The sequence below is a fragment of the Bos indicus x Bos taurus genome, chromosome 13 (assembly GCF_003369695.1).
Source record: "Bos indicus x Bos taurus breed Angus x Brahman F1 hybrid chromosome 13, Bos_hybrid_MaternalHap_v2.0, whole genome shotgun sequence".
Lineage (NCBI taxonomy): Eukaryota > Metazoa > Chordata > Mammalia > Artiodactyla > Bovidae > Bos > Bos indicus x Bos taurus.
This window is the reverse complement of record NC_040088.1, coordinates 7,732,391-7,752,240: the sequence shown is the minus strand read 5'-3', so window position 1 is coordinate 7,752,240 and position 19,850 is coordinate 7,732,391. Positions and strand designations below refer to the sequence as shown.

Below are 19,850 nucleotides of genomic sequence, written 5' to 3'. Positions count from 1 at the left end.
GGATGCGCATCCTGAGTTCAGGGCAAGCACCTGCTCATCAGCTCAGTCTGCCTTTGACTCCTGGCCCCACCATCTCCTGGGCTGTGTGACCTGAGTGAGTCACTGCATCTCTCTGAATCTCAGTTTTCTCATCTGTTAAAGGGGTAGCTGAAAAGTCCCTACCTTCCAGGGTTATCGTGATGATGGGAGATGTATGGAAGCAGTCAGCACAGAGCCTGCTCCCGTGTACATGTCCAGCAGATGGGGCTCCCCACCAGTGGCCACATGTGTCACTGGGATGACACGAGAATGGGGTAACTTGGTACAGGGGCAAACTGATTAATAATTGTTAGATGCATTGTGTGATGAGCTAGAAAATACAACTAGCTTACCCAATCCCTGATTTTACCATAATTCGGTAACAATACTTATAATACAGAGATATGGCAAAGAAAAGACAGTGGTGGCTGACCTGGACCTCCGTTGACAGCCAGTTGCTGGAATCTGGGCAAAAGTCTTGACAATTACCTGGCCAGTTTGCCTTTGTGCGAGAACTGCTTCTTTTGAAGGAAAATCCAGGGCAGAGGACCCTCACCTGAAATGCCAGCGGGGCTGCGGGGCGAGGGTGGAGGCTCGATTGAATTCACACGCCGACAGCTCCAGAGCGGTCAAGCCTCCGGGGCTCACGGAACTGCGCGTGCGCTCCCGCCACGCCGGGGCGGGACCCAGTCCTGCGTCCCAGTGACTGCAGGCGCTGGGGGGCAAGCCCTCTGGGCTTTGATTTCAGGGCTCAGTGCACCGCAGGGGTGGCGATGCCGATCACCCGCGTGGCCCCGAGGTGAGTGGGGCAGGGCAGATTCAGGCAAGAGGCAGCCGGCCCTCGCTTTTCCCACCTTCCCTGCTCTCAGGTGTCAAGTGGAGGAGAGTGAGTGTCGAAATGGGAGGGAAGAGTGGGTTATCACACGAAAGGGAAGAATTTTTGACTTCTAGCAGGCGGAGCCAGAGAGGCCACATAACCCAGTACTTCGGACGGCCTTGTGCAATGAGGAACCATTCCACCCAAAATGCCAGGGGCACCCCGTTGAGAAGTGCTATGCGGAGCCCTTGTATTTGCATATCACCTAGTCAACTCTACCGTATTTACGAATTACCTAGCATTCAGCACGACCCAGGCTTCATGTAACTTACTTGAAAAAAAATATTTTTTGTTGTTAAACTTACTTTTTTTTCTTACTAATTTTTTGGGGGAGGGTGGGTATGACTAGCACATTATGCCAGTGATATCATTGGTGATATTGCTTAGAATGAAACTAAGGTTTTATTTATTGTTTGTTTGTTTTATTGAAGTATAGTTGATTTGCAATGTTATGTTAGTTTCTGGTGTACAGCAAAGTGATCCAGTTATATACCTATATTATTTCATATTCTTTTCTAAGTGCTTTGTTACAGGATATTGAATATAGTTCCCTGTGCTAAATATAAATCCTTATTGTTTATTTTATATATGGTGTTGTATATCTGGTCATCCCAAACTCCCTTTCCGCTTTGGTGACCATAAGTTTGTTTCTTTGTCTGTTTCTGTTTTGTAAATAAGTTCATTTGTATCATAGTTTAGATTCCACATGTAAGTGATATCATATGTTATTTGTCTTTCTCTGACTTCACTATATGATAATCTCTAGGTTCACTCGTGTTACTGCAGATGACGTTAGTAAATTCTTTTTCGTGGCTGAGTAATATTCCATTGTGTGTATGTACCTCATCTTCTTTATCCATTCCTCTGTTGATGAACACTGGGTTGCTTCCGTGTCTTGGCTATTGTAAATAGTGCTGCAATGAACATGGGGTGTATGTGTCTTTTTGAATTAGGAGTTTTTTCCCAACACCTGCCTAGGAGTGGAATTGCTGGATCATATGGTAACTCCATTGTTCATTTTTTAAAGGACCTCCATCTGGTTCTTCATACTGGCTACACCAATTTATGTTCTCACCACCAGTGTAGGAGGTTTTCTCCAAACCCTCTCCTGCATTTGTTATTTGTGGACTTTTTAATGGCAGCCCACTCCAGTACTCTTGCCTGGAAAATCCCATGGGCAGAAGAGCCTGGTGGGCTGCAGTCCATGGGGTCGCTAAGAGTCGGACACGACTGAGCGGCTTCACTTTCACTTTTCACTTTCATGCATTGGAGAAGGAAATGGCAACCCACTCCAGTGTTCTTGCCTGCAGAATCCCAGGGACGGGGGAGCCTGGTGGGCTGCCGTCTGTGGGGTCGCACAGAGTCGGACACGACTGAAGTGACTTAGCCGTAGCCGTAACGATGGCCATTCTGACTGGTGTAAGGTGATACCTCCTTACAGTTGAGGTTTGCATTTCTCTGGTAATTAGAAGCCAATTTTTTAAACATTTAAACAGGAGAGTTGACTGAAAGAGGTGGGATAAGAGTGCACCACAAGTCGTCGTAGTGAATACTGTTTGAGAAATTGTTTCAGTGACATCAGTTCTGTTTCAGTAATTTAAATCTCTCTGTGATAGAAAACGTGTCTCTTATGGAAGGTCACAGTCAAAACACTTGAAAGCCAGTATTCTAGAGCAGGGCTGTCCAGTAGAATTTTCTGAGCAGTCAGTGTTCTGTTCTGCGCTGTCCAGCACAGTAGCCACTGGCTACCTGAGGTTGCTGAGCACTTGAAATGTGGCTAGTGTGACTGAGGCCCTGGATTTTTCATTGTATTTAAGTAATTTTAATGTAATAAGCCACGTGTAGCTGATGGTCATATTGGACAGGACAGAACATTTACCTCACTGTACTCATTGTTAGGCTTCCATGGTGGCTCAGTGTTTAAGAATCTGCCTGCCAAGCAGGAGATGAAGGTTTGATCCCGGGGAAGGGAAGAGCCCCTGGAGTAGGAAATGGCAACCCACTCTAGTAGTCTTGCCTGGAAAATCCTATGAACAGAGGGGCCTATCGGGCTATAGTCCATGGGGTTGCAAAGAGTTAGGCGCGACTTAGTGACTTAAATAACAACTCATCGTAGGAAGTTCTATGAGACAGTGCAGCTCTGGAGCCCTAAATTTGTAAGTCATGACCTACATTTTCAGTTAGGATGGTGATGATAATAGTAATAACAAGAACAGTAATCACAGTTGGCAGTTTCTGAGCACTTACCAGGTACCAGGCACTGTTCTAAGTAGTTTATAGGTATTAACTTGTTTAATCCTGGTTATTATTATCCCCACTGTCTCAGTCTGCCCTAGTTGCCATAACAAAACACCACAGACTATATGGCTTACACAACAGAAATAAATTAGGGACTTCCCTGGTGGCTCAGATGGTAAAGAATTTGCCTGCAATGCAGGAGACCCAAGTTCACCCCCTGGGTCAGGAAGATCCCCTGGAGAAGGGAATGGCAACCCACTCTAGTGTTCTTGCCTGGAGAATCCCATGGACGGAGGAGCCTGGCAGGCTACAGTCCTGGGGTCACACAGAGTCAGACACGACTGAGCAACTAACAGTTCTAGAGGCCAGAAGTCCCAGATTAAGAGGCTGGCAAATGTGGTCTCCAGTGAAAGTTCTTTTCCTGGCTTGTAGAGATCACCTTCTCGCTGTCTCCATGTGACCTTTCCTCGATGTGTGTACAGGAGAGAGAGAGGAAAAAAAAAAGAGTGTGTGTGTGTGTGTGTGTGCTAGCCAGTTTTGAGTCTCTTCTTGACTATTATGAGCACATGTGCTCAGTTGCTAAGTCATGTCTGACTCTTTGCAACCCCACGGACTATAGCACGCCAGGCTTCTCTGTCCATGGAATTTCCCAGGCAAGAATACTGGCATGGGTTGCCATTTCATTCTCCAGGGGATCTTCTTGACCCAGGGATCGAACCTGTGTCTCCTGCCTTGGCAGGTGGATTCTTTACCCTTGAGCCACCAGGGAAGCCCAAATGAACACACTAATCCTATCAGATCAGAGTCCCACCCTTACAACCTAACATTAATGACTTCCTTAGATGCCCCCTCTCCAAACAGAGCCACACTGAGGGTTCACACTTCCACACATGAATTCGGGGAGGACACAAACATTCAGTCCATAACATCTATTTTACAAATGAAGAGACTGAGGTACAGAAGGGTTAAGCGAACAATCCAAAGTCACACAGTTGGCAGAGGCCGTCTTCAGACCCAGGCAGCTGGCTCTGGAGCCCTTCCATGCATCGGCTGTGCTGTGCAGTCTCTCCCAGGAGAGATTGCCATCTGGCTAAGAGCAGAGATTCCCAGTGGGAAATCTCGACTTGCACAGGGCTGTAGACAGCAGGTTCTGAGGGAAAGGGGGAGCAGGGAGGATAGATGTGCCAGGAAGCCTGGAGAAGGACTGACAGCAAGAAAATAAATTCCTGGTGCACGTGAAGAAAGTGAAGATGAGAAACTCCTCTGTGAATTAGCACGGCATCTTCACATTGTATATATAAAGGTCACACAGATAACAGCAGCCTAAACCACACTACAGTACTAGAGCACCCTCCCTCCCCGCGACCCCCGCAACAGGAACAAAGCAATAAACAGAGAATCTAAATGCATTTCTATAAAGCAGGACATGGACAGAGGCTGGAGCTGAGTAGGAGGCACTGGTGGGAATAATAAATGCAATCACAGTGACAGCTGACATGTCCTGAGGGCTCACCTGTATGCCTTCATTTAACCTTTACAGCAGCCACAGAGGTAGATTCTGTTATGTATCCCCATTTTAGAGACGGGAAGACTGAGGCACAGAGAGGTTAACGTACTCAGGGCTGACTTGTATTGAGCTCTAACACTGTGCCCAGCATCACACATGCATTTTCTCACTGAAATCTTAAGTGCCATGCAAAGGAGTTGTTTCTTTTTTAAGACTATTTTATGGATGAAGAATGAAACCCAGAGAGGTCACTTTTCGAGGGTCACAGAGCTAGTAAGAACAGAGTGGAGGTCTGATCCCGGGCTAAGCTGACTTCTAGGCTAGGATATTTATCTTTCAAAGAAGATACAATTTTGAGATGAATGGAGACTTGGAGAAGGAGAACAGGTCCACAGAGTGGGTGGAAGAAAAGAGTCCTTCATAAGAAACGAGATCAACGGAAAGGTTTTGGCAAAAGGTATCCCCGGCCCAACTCAGGCCTGGCCAGGCAGGCAGGTGGGCCAGAGGGAGGACATTTCTAGATGCTGCTGGAGCTCTGGGAAGGCTCATGCTGGAGGCACTCAGAAGTAGCTGGAGTCTGGGCAGGCCGTGGCTGCCTGCCTGACACACAGGCCTGATTGCTAAGCATCTGATTTATGGTTCTGCAGGAGCTATCAGGGAGAGTAATATTTCACCGTGTCAGCGCTGAGCTGCTCTCCAGAACGTCCTGCCCAACTGACCATTAATGCAACATGGACCACAGCCTCTTTAATGCTCTTCAGAGAACTTAAACATGCAGACAACACGAGGAAGATGGCCCGGGTTTCCCTCCCAGGAAGCAGGCCCCTCGCCGGCTAATCTAGAGGCAGGATTAAGCAACCTCGCTCTTAAAATATACCTGCCTTGGAGGAGGAGTGGGCAGGGAGTCCATCTGCGCTCTGAGTCATTTTTCTAAAGCAAATTTGTCAACAATTTCCTTTCTGCGTTCGTGTCTCCAAGCAGCCAAGGACAAAAAGTAATGGGATTGGACCACAGCAGAGCAGGTCGGGAAAAGCCCAGCTGTCACCAGCTTAATCAGAATGGATTTTGATGGGTATTTGCCACCAGGCTTACTGTTCATAAATGAGCAAGGATACAAAGTAGCGAAACCTGTGGGATGCAGGCAGAGTCTAATCCAGATAACCTTGAATTACATTTATTAGAAAAACCAGGAAAATTAATAAGAACTGGTCATTGAAAAGACCATTAAGTAGATAAGTCCTTGGTAAACACAAACAAGGGGAAAAAAAAGAGAGAGAAAAAGAGATCAGTAACCAACATCCAGAATGAAAGAGTGGACATTATTGTAGGTTCAGAGAAGATTCTCTTTTTTTAAGTATTTATCTATTGTATTTATTTGGCTGCACCGGGCCTTAGTTGCAGCACAAGGAATCTTTAGCTGTGGCATTCGACTCTTGGTTGTGGCATATGGGATCTAGTTCCCTGACCAGGGATCAAACCAGGGCCCCCTGCGTTGGGAGTGTGGAGTCTTAGCCACTGGACCACCAGCCCAGCCACTGGGCACCTTTGCCCAGGCCCTGTGACTCTGTATGTAAGTTCCACTGACCCGGTCTGAACTTCAGTTTGCATGCTGGTGGAAGGAGGGGTCTGGACTATCATTGGAATCCTTTATCAGGCCAGCCGTATGCCTCATCACACACCGACGAGTGGATGCAGTAACCATATTTCATGGTTTTAAAACCCTGGAGACCTTGAAGGCCCAGAAGCAGTGACACTCCTGCAGCAACTAGGGTACATGGCACCCAGATCTTGGCTTCTAAACACCATTTTCCAGTGAAAGGAACCAGGGCTCCTTGGATATGAGACTGATTCTAGGGCAGGACAGGAAAGACATGGTAACATGGAGCATCTTACAGTGCCCCAAACTAAGGACATACTCACAAAGCCCCATGATGATGGGGTATGTCATAGGGATACAAGAGCTGACCAGAAAGAGTCAGAGCTGGAACAATTTGAGTACTAAAACAAATAACATAGCATCTAACCCTAAGTATGGGCTTCCAGGTGGCACAGTGGTAAAGAATCTGCCTGCCAATACAGGAGGTACAAGAGATACGGGTTCAATCCCTCAGGAAGATCCCCTGGAGTAGGAAATGGCAACCCACTCCAGTGTTCTTGCCTGGAAAGTTCCACGGACAGAGGAGCCCGGCAGGCCACAGTCCATGGGATCACGAAGAGTCGGACGTGACTGAGCAACTGAGCACGCACACAACCCTAAGTACAAAGTAAGCGCCCGTGAGTCCGTACTGACGCAGATAAAGGATTGAATAAACAGACAAGTGGGGGAGAAGAGACAGCTTTACAGTGGAGAGACCTGAGGAACACTGCCCGAGCCAGGCGATCAAGGTCAGCATCACCAGTGTTACGTCATGCTGGTACAGCATACCCTTGATGTGATGTGCTGGGAGTGGCACTTTCACCTCTGCGATCTCCCTCACCAAAAGCCCTAGCCCCAGTCTAACCACGAGCAAAACATCAGATAAATCCCAGTTGAGAGACATTCTGCAAAATACCTGACCAGCATTCCTTTAAACTGTCACCAAAACCAGGGAAAGTCTGAGAAACTATCACAGTCCAGAAGAACCTAAAGAGACAAGATGAAAAAATATATCATGGTATCCCAGATGGGATCCTGGAAGGGAAAAAGGATGGTAGTGGAAAACGGAATTAAAAATAGACAGTAGCTAATAATAATATAGTGATATTTATTAGTTGTGACAAGCCATTTGAATATAAGATGTTAACAGCAAGGGAAACTGGGCATGTGCTGTATGGGAACGCCCTATACTATAGTCACAATTTTTCTGTGAATCTAAAAGTATTCTAAAATTTAAAGTTTATTTAAAACAAACAAACAAACAAACTGGAGACTCATCCAGTAACTTGCCCAAGATCACACACCTAGGAAATGGCAGGGCTGGTACTGGAGCCCAGGGATGGGCTTTTGAAGGCCAACTATAAAGTCAAGGCCATGTGAAACTTAATGTGTCTACCCCTGTTCTCTTCTGCCCTGTTCCCTGAGATGTATTAATGTGTAGCTTCCTGACGTGTCCATGGGATTAGGACTGAAGACTACAGTGTTCTGCTTTGCTTCTAAATTGTTTCATCAGCAGAACTGACCATCCATGAACCTCTTGCAGTGGTGAACTCAATTCAGTTTGAGGCTATGGAATCCACAGTAGTAATACTAGCAATAATCAAGACAAACGTGTATGTGGTATTTTCTACAGTCAAGGGACTTTTCAAAGTGCTCTATCTGTATTGACTCATTCAGTCCTTACAAAACCCTAAGTGGGAAGTACCATTCTGCAGCTCAATCACAAACAAAGAGGCTGAGAGTCAAAAAGATTCAATACCTTGTCCAAGTTCATTCTGTTAATAAGTAGCAGAGTCAGAATTTGACCCAGATCCCAGAGTCTGTGCTGTACTCTCTGACCTTGCAAAAACCAGTTAAAAAAAAAAAATGGACACTACTTTACGATTTCCCAGTTTAGTAGATGAAACAAATTAGCCAGTGTATCGGGCCTAGATTCATCCTACAGGCCCCACAAACTGCAGAAACAGAGAAACATTTGTCCTGAAATGGGGTAGAATTGGGGCAGTTTTTACAAAGGCAGTGACATCAACAAACCTTGGCAGGCTTTAGATAGTTGGAAAGAGAGCGGGGGAAAGCATTCAGAACAGAAGGAACAGCAAGTGCAAAGGCCCTGGGGCCAGAGGTTGAGGGTTGTTGAAGGACTGCTGCTGCTGCTGCTGCTGCTGCTAAGTCGCTTCATTCGTGTCCGACTCTGTGTGACCCCATAGACGGCATAGAACCCACCAGGCTCCCCCGTCCCTGGGATTCTCCAGGCAAGAACACTGGAGTGGGTTGCCATTTCCTTCTCCAATGCATGAAAGTGAAAAGTGAAAGGGAAGTCGCTCAGTCCTGTCTGCCCTTAGTGACCCCATGGACTGTAGCCTTCCAGGCTCCTCCGTCCATGGGATTTTCCAGGCAAGAGTACTGGAGTAGGGTGCCATTGCCTTCTCCACTAGCAGAGGCTATGTCTGCAGTGCATTGGGAAATGGGGAGTGGAAGGTGATGAGTAGCAGGGTGTGCAGACAAGTGGGGCCTGAGTCATGGTGAGGACTTGGAGGGAGGTGGGAGCCATTGTGGGGTTTTGAGCAGGGGAGGGCCAGGATCTGACTTAGGGTTTAGCAGGATCCCTCTGGCTGCTGGATGAAAACTAGGCTGGAAAGATGGAGGGTAGAAATGAAGAGGTGATGGTAATAGCTGAGTCAGAGGTCCGCAAACTTCTGTCAGGAGCCAGAGAGTAAATATTTTAAGTTTTTCAGGGTCAGACTGTCTCTGTCTCAACTACTCACTTCTCCTGTTGCAGGACAAAATCAGCCACAGACTGGAAGTAAATGAATGAACATGGCAGTGTTCCAATAAAACTTTATTTATATAACAGGTGGCAGGCCAGATTTGGCTCCCAGGTCATAGTTTTCTGCCCCCTGGTGTAAGTGGGAGGTAATCATAGCTTAGACCATGGTGGGAGCAGCAAGGGAGACTCTTTCCCGAGACTCTTTCCCTTTGACATGTTAAGTTCCTGTTTCCAACCAGATTTATGATCTTCCGGATCTTTCCATTTTCATTTATGTGTATGGATACATTCGTATATAGTATCTCATTTTGTTTTTCAGTTCCGTTCGGTCACTCAGTCATGTCTGACTCTTTGCAACCCCATAGTTTTTAATCTGTGTAGACCCCAGTGATACTGGCCATCTCCTTCTCTAGTCTGCTGCTTTTTGCCCCGCAGGACGTCTTTGTGCTAGCCTAACAATCTCTGTCTTCCTTCTGAGCGGCCGGGTGGGAGTGTCCTGAATGGATATACCACAGTTCATTCCGCCATGACCCAGTTGAGGGAACTGCAGGTGATTCCAGCTTCTCACTGGGGTGAATGGCCTCCTTGTGCAGGACTCTGTGTGTGTTTCTCTGGGTCAGAAAGTGTCAGTTCCTCAGCACCACTGCGCCTCACCAATGTTGAGGCCACAGGAACCCCCGACTCTGTCTTGGAAGGGCATTCCTGCTCAGATCCACCCCCCCAAAATTATAGTCACACTTTGAGTCCAGAGAGGCCAAAGGCACCCTGGGCAGTGAGAAGCTGGCATCCTCAGCGTGAGGATGCCTGTCCCCCACGCAGCCCAGTTGAGGAGCCGGGGGTCCTTGCCCCAGGACCCAGCCCAGTTGAGGAGCCGGGGGTCCTCGCCCCTGGGACCCAGCCCATCCTCACATCCTCCGGCCTGTCCTGCTCCCCTCGGTGCCGGCTCGGCAGGTAACTCGATCCAGGTCAGCTGGCGGAGTATGAGGTAGCGTCTAGCTGAGCGTCATGGTATTTTATTAAGCCCGAAATGTGATCGCTACTGTTGTCACACTTTAGCGCCCCCAACAATCCCCTGGCAGATGAGAAAACCAGAGCCTTCCCGCATGCCTTTCCCCTGACGTCAGGGAAAGTGCAGGGAACCCTGCCCGGGGGCCCGAGAGCCTGGGTGACCCCCCGGAGCAGCTTTCAAGCCTGAGGGAAGGACCGGGGGCCACTGGGCAGTGTTTTTCCAATTTCAGGCAAAGCAATGGACTGGGGGAAATCTGCTATTAATTTCTCCTCGGTGCCTGGGTCTCGGAAGTCAGCACTGGCTTTTCAATACAGTCTTCGTTAACCTATTAGGATGGCAGGCCCTAGGATCCTTCCGTCTTGATGACATTGCTCTGGATCGGGGGTCTCAAACAAGGATGCTCACGGGGGACCCAAGTGAGGTAAAGTGAGGAAAACCCAGCAGAGGCTGTGGGGGGTGGAGATGGAGCTTGAGGCTGTGGATGGTCAGGACAGAGGCATGCAAGCCCTGCCTTGCCAGAGCATGTAAATTCTCAAAGTAGCAGAAAATCTGGAGAGACGGAGAAAGAGGGAGAAGAAGGGAGAGAGAAGGGAGGAAGGGGAAGTGAGGGAGAGAGGCAGGGAGAGAGAGAGCTGTTTTTCCAAAAAATGTTTTATTGTTTTAAGACAGTTTGGGCTAGATGAGATACATCTCCTGGCCAGCTCTCAAGCTCTTCCCTAACTGAACCTGTCAACACAGCAGTGAAATTGTCCACCCTGTTCCTTTGTCCCTCCAGAGCTGTGCTGTCCAGCGGAATTTTCTGCAGTGATGGAAACGTGCGCCATCCAGTATGGTAGCCACTGGCTCCATTTGGCTATGGAGCCCATGAAATAGACCTAAGGAACTGAATTTTCTATTGAACTTTTTAATTTATTTATTTATCTTGGACTGCACTGGGTCTCCACTGCTGCACATGAGGCTTCTCTAGTTGCAGCACGTGGGCTTCTCACTGCAGTGGCTTCTCTTGTTGCAAAGCCTGGGCTCCAGAGTACGTGGGCTCAGTAGTTGTGGCACACGGGCTTAGTTGCCCTGTGGCACGTGGGATCTTCCTGGAGCAGGGATCGAACCCTTGACCCCTGCATTGGCAGGCAGATGCTAAACCACTGGACCACCAGGGAAGTCCTCTATTTAATTCTAACTAACTATAAAGAACCATGTGTGGGGACTTCCCTGGTGGTCCAGTGGCTAAGTTTCTGTGCCTGCAATGCAGGGGCCCTGGGTTTGATCCCTGGTCAGGGAACTAGATCCCACATGCCACAATTAAAGACCCTGCATGCTGCAGTGAAGATCAAAGATCCTGCATGCCCCAACTAAGACCCTGAGCAGCCAAATAAATAAAGTTAATATTTAACAACAACAAAAAAAAGAACCACGTGTGGCTGATTGCTACTGTATTAGATAACGTGATTATAGGACCTTTTCAGTCAGAGGTATGCCATCACAACTCTTTAGGAAAGAACACGCCGTCTCAGGGACAGGGATCAATTATCCCACCAAGAGATTAGAATCCTGGGTGCATGGAAAGAAAGGCGATGTGGAATCATACATAGAAACGGTTTAGGTGTCAGCCAGATATCTGCTAACTTGAAGAGTGGTCATTCATTGCCTCCCAGGTTTTTTTTTCCCACTACTACCCAAAGAGTCTCTCAGTCGGAGTCACCGCTGAGCGGCCGCCATGTCATTTGCCCTCTGGTCTGGCTGCCCTCTGCCCAGGGCTGACCCTAAGGAAGCCCCTGGGCGGACCTCCCTGCTGTTGCTGCCATCCAGGCGTGTCAGAGCGCACCACCCACCCCCAGGGACCTCAGACACACCAGGTCCCATGCCACAGGACCCCAAGTCCTGCTTCGCCACTGCCACAGAACTGTGGGCAAAGCAGGCCAGGGACTCTGGGCATAAACCTCTTCCCAAGCCAGAGGCTTCAGCAAACCCCCTCCAGTCCACAGCCCCGTGAGGAGGTTTGGAGGGGTCAGCGCCACACCACCCCTTCTTCTAGGTTCCGACCTTCATCCCCACAAAGCCGCCCAGGCTTCCCCAGGTACGACTGTCTCCACCCTGCCCCCTGTATCTCCATGACAACCAGGGTCCCTCTGTATATCTTTCACAAGTGATGGGAAGGTGGTTCCATTATCCCCCAGCAAAGCTCCTGTCCTCAAAGATGAATTCCAGCCTCCTCCTTGTGTAAAAAGAAATCTGCTCAAGATGTTGATAGCACCATTTTTTTCCCCAGCGTGTCTCCTCCTGTGAGGAGTCCAGGGATGTAACAACCAGTTTTTTTCTCAGAGGTCAAGCTCAGAGTTCCACGTGTGTCTTCTCTCTCTAACAGTCTTTACTAGGAGGTCTCTACGCCCTGAAATTGTCTTGCAAAAACCAAAACGTGGATGTTTACAAATCTTAACACAGTAATCAAAGCTAACATTTATGTAGCACCAGGCTTTTCTTCTCTCGTTAACCACGTAAGCAGGTTCTGTTGTTATCTCCATTTGCCAGTCTGACCTCTGAGGTTCAGGATGGCTGTGTCATGTGCTCAAGGTCACACAGCTAGGCAGTGGTTAGGTCCAGGATCCAAACCCAGGCGATCAGATTGCAGAGCCTGACACTATAATCAGTACCATGGTGGCACGCACAGCACACTCATGATTTTTGCCTTATGGATCTTTCACCTGAATGTACTTTATGATGGAGGTGGAGCTCTTCACAGGATTGGTGGGATTTGCATGTGGCCTCCTTGGGGGCACTGGCATCACCCTTGCCTCTTGGTTGCCAACTGCAGAAAACCCCTCTCCACTCCCTTAAACAGAAAAGTCCATGTATTCCTTTCCTGTGACTGCTGTACAAATTACCACACACTTAGTGGCTTAAAACAACACCGCTCTAGAGGTCAAACGTCCAAAATCAATTTCACTGGGCCGAAGATGTCGGCAGAGCTGGTTTCTTCTGGAGACTTTAAGGGAAGAAACTGTTTCTTTGCCTTTTTCGACTCCTGGCAGCTACCTGTATTTCTTGGCTTGTGGCCTCTTTCTCCACCTTCAATGCACCTCACTCCAGTTCTCTTCTCTGTCATCAAATAATACCCCTCTGCCTCTTACTTGCAAGGACCCTTGTAATTACATTCAGGATCCAACCAGCGTACTCTCCCCATGTCGAGATGGTTAACTTAATCACATCTACAGAGTTCCTTTTGCCCTGTGAGGTTCCTGGGATTAGGACATAACACATCTTGGGGGGGCTGCGGTTCAGCCTACTATAGTGGTCAGGGTGGCCTCCTCTCAGTTGCGGCGGGATAGAGCGAGTCATGTGATCGGACCTCATCCCTCTCTCCGGCTCCCAGACCTGCTTTCCTCTAACAGCCCCAGGCTTAACCCCACCATCCAGCAGCCCCAGAGAAAGGAGAGCTCCTCTTTCTCAAAAGTCCCAGGGCTGGTTCTCATTGGTCCATCTGAGACCACACCCTCATCTCTGAAGCAATCACTGTGGCCAGAGGACCCTGGGTCTCTCTGATTGGCTGAACCTGGGTCACGTGCCCACCAATGTCATCCCCTTCTCTCTGTCTTAACTGCCACGTGTTAAGGTATTTCTGCAGAGAACATGAGTGATGGCCGCAGCTTGTTACTGGAATCCATTGAATGGCCAGCACTTGAAAGGGTAACCTGGCACATAGCAGACGTGAAGCTGCTCAGTCGTGTGCGACTCTTTGCGACCCCATGGACAGTAGCCTACCAGGCTCCTCAGTCCGTGGAATTTTCCAGGCAAGAGTGCTGGAATGGGCTGTCATTCCTTCTCCAGGGGATCTTCCCCACCCGGGGATCAAACCCAGGTCTCCTGCATTGCAGACAGACAGACGCTTTACCCTCTGAGCCACCAGGGAAGCCCAAACTATATGCCTGGCACATAGTAAGTGCTCAATAAATGATGGTCACAGGTGGTGGGACACAGAGGGGAACTTGGGCAGGGGGTACCTCCTGAAGCTAATGCTTGAAGAATACAAGGTTCACTAAGCAGATGAAAGCAGAGAGCCCTCCACACAGAGGAAGCACCTTGAACAAAGCAAAGGCTTCCACGGTATGGCCATGGTGACCGTAGGTCCTAGTGTAACCTGAGGACAGAGGGAGATTGGATTGGTCCTATTTTGTTCCTGTCCTCCCAGTGTATTACTAATAGCAGCCCCCTTTACACTGCAAAACTGTCAGGGAGTGCATGATAAATTATACAGTCATTACCACCCCTTATAGCCAAACAGCTCCTTCATAAGGAAACCAAAGGCAGAAGAGGATGAGACTTACCCAAGGTCACCCAACATTTAGTAGCAAAGTCTGGACTGGAATTCAAGACTCCTGACTCCCAGTCCAGTGCTCCTTCACCCTCCAGCTTATGAAATCAGCTCTCAAAGCCTGCATCAGCTTCATCAGTCACATATCTCCCTTTTTCTCTTCTTGCCAAATTCTCCATAGGATTGTGACCAGATCCACGTGGACGATGTCTCATCTGATGACAATGGGCAAGATTTAAGGTAGGAATTCAGGGAATCAAAAATGCCCCTTCTGATTGCGAATCAAGCTCACCTATCACTGGGACGCAGAGAGGAAGCTGGTTATCAGCGAAGGGTGTGCCTGCCTCCACCATAACTGGGACTTGTTTCTCTGAACTCAAAAAGCACGGTCATGCCCCCGACCCTACAGCTTCTTCCACATCATCTCAAATCACTGGAGCTGAGCTTCCCATAAATCCCCTGTAACTCTGCTTCTGCTGATCTCTTTGTGGGTCTTTTTTTGCCCTGCTAACTAAAGTAATCCATGCATGGGGGCACGGGTTCAGTCTGTGGTCAGGGAACTAAGATCCCGCAAGAATAAACTAATGCATGCATATTGTAAAAACTGTCATACACCACTCCTAATCTTGCCTCCCAGAATCACTACCATCAAGAGTTTAGTACACCTTTTTCCAAGGATTGACTGCACTCATTAACATATATATATATATATATATATATAATCTGATATAAGATCAACACAGTCAACACTCAAAAATATTTCTTGAATGAATAAATGGTATGTAGGTTTTCTAGGAAAATCACTCCAAGGACATGAATTCCAGAAATAAGGTCCCCAACTGCTCAAAATGAGACAGCTTTCTGAAGAATGTGGCTGAGGAATGTTCCAAGCCTGCCCACTATAAAAACAAAACCCTTGTTAATCTGTGCTTATCAAAATGATCACTATTCAGCACCTCTCGGCCCATCAAAAGTATTGTGAGACCAAAACGATGTTTTGCTTGTGGGCCGTTTGTGGTAATTTTGCTTAGCGTTGGCTTCTGAGGTGTGTCTTCCAACTTACTCCAAAAAAAAGAAATCAAAGTGTCTGTTACTGAGCCCTGCAAGTCTTTTCAAAGCCCAGCTCAATTAGAAGTGATTGGTAGGCATCGCCTGCTTCGCTTTAATTAGCCATTCAGAAAATCCTCTGCAGTCAGGCCTGGCCAGGACCAGGCTCCAGGGCCCGCCAGGACTGCTCAATTTATGGAGTAAATAAATCCCAGATCAAGGCTAATTGTGTCCTTTCCATGAAGTCATCCCTGGGAACCACTCTCCCTTTGAAAGCAATAAGCAACCAGCGTTCCATTTTTATCCTCTCTGCTGTAGTGGCTGGCTTGCATCGAAAGCAGTGCCCCTCTGAACCCTGACTCGAGCTAAGCTGTTGGGTACCAACTCACTTCAAGAATCCACAATCCAAGGGTGTTTTTTGCCCCTAGGAGCCAAATTCCCCATGTGTTCATTCAGGAAATATCTGTTAAGGACCTACTGTGTGCTAGGCATCAAACGCCTCCCCCCCTTTTTTTTCCCTCAGTTAATAGTAAAAACTGAGACTGCCCTGGTGGACTAATAGTTAAGACTCTCTGCTTCCAAGGCAGGGGTCACAGGTTTGATCCCTGGCTGGGGAGCTAAGATCCCACGTGCCACAAAGGTGGCCAAAAAATAATTAATTAAAAAAAAACAAACAAACAGTGAAAAGAAACAGCGGCACCGTCCTTATCTTGCACCGTGCCCTGCTCCAGATGCTTCACATGGCTCACCTCATTGCGCCTTCACAGCAGTTAGGGGAAAGTGGCTCTTACCACCCTCGTTTTACACGGGAACAGGAGGTGCAGAGAGGTCAAGTAACTTGCCCAACCTGACACAGCTGGTAAGTGCGGGAGGCAGGATTCATGGACACCCTGCCCTGCCCTCCACCTCTTGGCAGCACATCCAGCCATCTCCCCAGGGTGTCCGCTGAGTTTTAAGTCAGCGTTTTTCAATAAATCCTCTAGCCTTTCTGCACTACCCAGGGAGGGGCTACTGGTGGCTACCCATCCCAGAGCTGACACCTGCCTCTCCCGGAGGCTCTCGGGTTAACCCGCCACCGCTGCTCTGTGTAGCACAGACTCTCCTCTGAGCGGTCCCTGCGATACCAAGGGAGCTTCCCCAGCGGGTCTGAGGCGGTGGATACTGGTCCGGGAAGTCGCACATGCGCGGTACCATCTCCCGTGAGTACCCAGGAGGTCGTGCCTGAGCTCCACTTCTCCAGGGATCCAGAAGAGTTTGAAAAAGGAGAAGAAGCCACTTTTGAAAAGGAGGAACGTTAGGGTGAATGGGTGCTCCAGCACCCAAGTTCACCGCCACTCAACCAAGGCCACAGATGGCTCTACAGTCACACAGACGCCCTCTGTGCCTGCCCAGCGGCTCCTCGTTGGAGGCTGCGGTGCTCAGACCACTGGATGGGAAGTGGTCTGAAGCTGTTCTTCCATAGACTCTTAAAAAAAAAAAAAAATGGAAAAGAAGTTGATAGAAATTAAGTGAAAAAACAAAATTCTCTAGCAAGATGAGAACCTTGACAGTACAGAGGAAGGAGTATGTGGCAATTTAAAGTGTGGGTTCTTGGGGCATATGATTCTCCTTAGTAACATTTGTATTTCAAACCTTATGAACATTCCCTCTTATAATTTCTCTTCCTAGGGACATGGTCTTTGTATTGTAATTTATCAAAATCCACTGACTTTCATAAAAAATACGTATTTTCCCAACATATGTAAAAAAAAAAAAACTATAGTTGAATATCACTCATCAGGCTATTCATATCAATGGTTTTAAATACTACTCCAAAATGTGAAACTTAAATTTCAGGAAAAAATGTCTTAATATTTTTTATAAAATATTGTGAAATATCCAAAATATTTTCCCTTACTGCGTCAATTGAAAAGAACTCTTATAAAATTTCCTTTACTTGATAAAACTAATGAGTTAAAAATGTTTTAAAATCCAGAGAAAGAGACCTTATATACAGCAAGCTATGTAATGATTTCCATTTAACATTAGACATAGTGGTGGTCACTCAGATAAGAAGTAACCTTGTATTTATCCAAACACCCAATAAAGCAAAATTCTCAGGTAGAAAAACAAAAAGTGTCAGTTCTAGAAAAGAGGAGCCCTGATGGGATAAAGTCACATAGCCCCTTTCTCATCAGGTTAAGAATGTGCTCGAAAAGTGCCCAGCACAGTGAATAATCCTTACTAAATGGCTCTCTGTCCCTTTGATTAGATGTTGTCTGCTCCCTTTTACTAGTTGGGCGTATTTTATTTCTCTTTAGCCCCTGATCACCGCCACCCAAGGGAGGGGCTGAGAAAAAAGTGACAGCAACACCTCTGTGTGACAAACCCACCGGCATCTTTGGTGGGAAAGAGGAAGGATTCCATAATTTCACTTTCCAGTCCTCAGGAGAGATGGTCCCAGCTTGTGCAGGACTTCTGGGGCCAGAATCCATTGCGCCAGACCCGCTGGGGAGGCTCCCTTGCGGTTCAGGAACGGTGGGGAGGAGTCTGTGCTACACAGAGCAGCGGTGGGCGGGTTAACCCGAGAGCCTCTGGGAGATGCAGGTGTCAGCTCTGGGACCAGAGTCATGCAAACAAGTTGTTAGAACAGCCACATTTTATCTCCAGGCAGAAGACATTTTTTAGTAATGTTCTCAAGATCTCAGAAGTTACGATGTTAAATACCATGTTATCAAGCTAGTGGTCGAACAAGCTAATTACACACAATCTGTATTTTTCTTTTTTCTTTTTTTTTGGTCATGCTACACAGCTTAGGAGATCTTAGTTCGCTGACCAGGGATTGAACCCACACCCTCAACGGTGAAAGCATGGAATCCTAACCACTGAACCACCAGGGAATTCCTCATCTATTTAAATCTGAGTAATTCAGTAAAAAGCAGAGCAGAGACTGTGATTACCCCTATTCAAATCTACCATCTCCAACTCACCACTTGCTGATATTATGACTTACTTGCTTCTAATCTTGTACACACTCACAAATGTCTGTGAAAAATGACCCAGGTGAATGTGTGTGTGTTTATGGCCATATGGGCAAGAATTTGTCTGAAGAACAGCTTGTGTCAGCCCACTGGTATCTCTGGGATTGTCCATCCAGCCTCCTCTGGAGAGAATCCCTGCATCTGCAGCTGAGCCCTTTCACATTAAGGCACCCTGCTCAGTGTCCTCCTGGGCCGCCTGCCCCAGTGGTGAAATCTGATTTCAAATTTGAGGCATCACGTAAGGCATCTCTGTGGATCCTGCAAGGGTTTTGTTGTCACCAGTTTGATATTCAGGCTGAGCCCCATGCACAGGAGAGAATGACCCAGGACTTCCTACTTCCAAATTCCCTTTTCTCTGTCGCAGCACTTGTGTTGAACTGGGGATACCTAGGGTACAATTCCCCAGTGTTGTTTCATTCCTAGTGCATCACATCTCCACCCTTAACCCATCACAGATAATCCAGAAACAACAAAATAATAGGAAGAGAAAAATGTCAGCCAGCTGCCCCCGCCGCCATTGAGAGGCCCTGGTACCACGCTGAACTGCTCCCCACACCACACCCAGGCTTTTTCTCTCTGAAGAGACCTGCACTTTGGAAGTTTTTGGTCCACACATTGCCTTGTGACGTCCCATGATTTTGCAGACCTGTACCAGGCTTCCGGTGGAGGGAAAGAAAATGGTGTTCCATGAGACCTGGGGTTTTCCTTCTCGCGCTCTAGCTGCTGTAGGTGACAAATCGCCCACAGTTCCCCCTTCTGGTTCCCAGCTGGCACTCCTGTCATTAACTTCCTGTGATGCTCTGACATGTCCCCAGGGCATGCTTCATGCTGACGGAGGGTTCTATCTACAAAGTACCAGCAATCAACTCTGCCTGATTTTTTCTTTTTTTGGCTTCAGCGCTGTGCACAGGCTTTCTCCACTTGGGGCAAGCAGGGGCTACTCCTTGCAGAGCGCAGGCTTCTCACTGCGGTGGCTTCTCTTGTTGCGGAGCACAGGCTCTAGACTGCGGGCTCAGTAGTTGTGGCCTGGGGGGCTTAGCTGCTCTATAGCACATGGGATCTTCTGGGACCAGAGATTGAACCTGTGTCCCCCACACTGGCAAGTGGATTCCCAACCACTGGACCACCAGAGAACTGTGACTCTGCCTAGTTTAAAAGATAAAATTAGCGTGGGGAATGCCTATGGAAAGACACAGAGATGCTCACAGCAGAGGAAGAAAGGGTTAGCCGCCAGGCCTTTCGAGGTATGTGAGGCAGGGCAGATTTGGGGATCAAAGTATCAAGAGCTCACTGGTATTTTCTTCTGGACTCTTCTCTCGGGGTGAACCGAGGCCAACCACTTTTTTGGAATTGCCTTTCCAGCTTCAGATTCCAAAGTGGGGGGGAGAGAGGCTTTCCTTGGCTTGCACTGCATGCAGGGAACAG

The 19,850-nt window shown here is 47.9% G+C and overlaps 1 protein-coding gene across 2 annotated transcripts in view; it reads left to right on the top strand.

The window, feature by feature from the left end:
* The window catches only part of EYA2 (EYA transcriptional coactivator and phosphatase 2), a 262,864-nt gene that overhangs the window by 225,000 nt on the left and 18,014 nt on the right, over positions 1–19,850 (top strand). For both annotated transcript variants that reach the window (XM_027558366.1, XM_027558367.1), the window contains one exon: positions 14,540–14,598. In XM_027558366.1, coding sequence (XP_027414167.1) covers positions 14,540–14,598 — 59 coding nt within the window. The remainder of the gene's footprint in view (positions 1–14,539; positions 14,599–19,850) is intronic.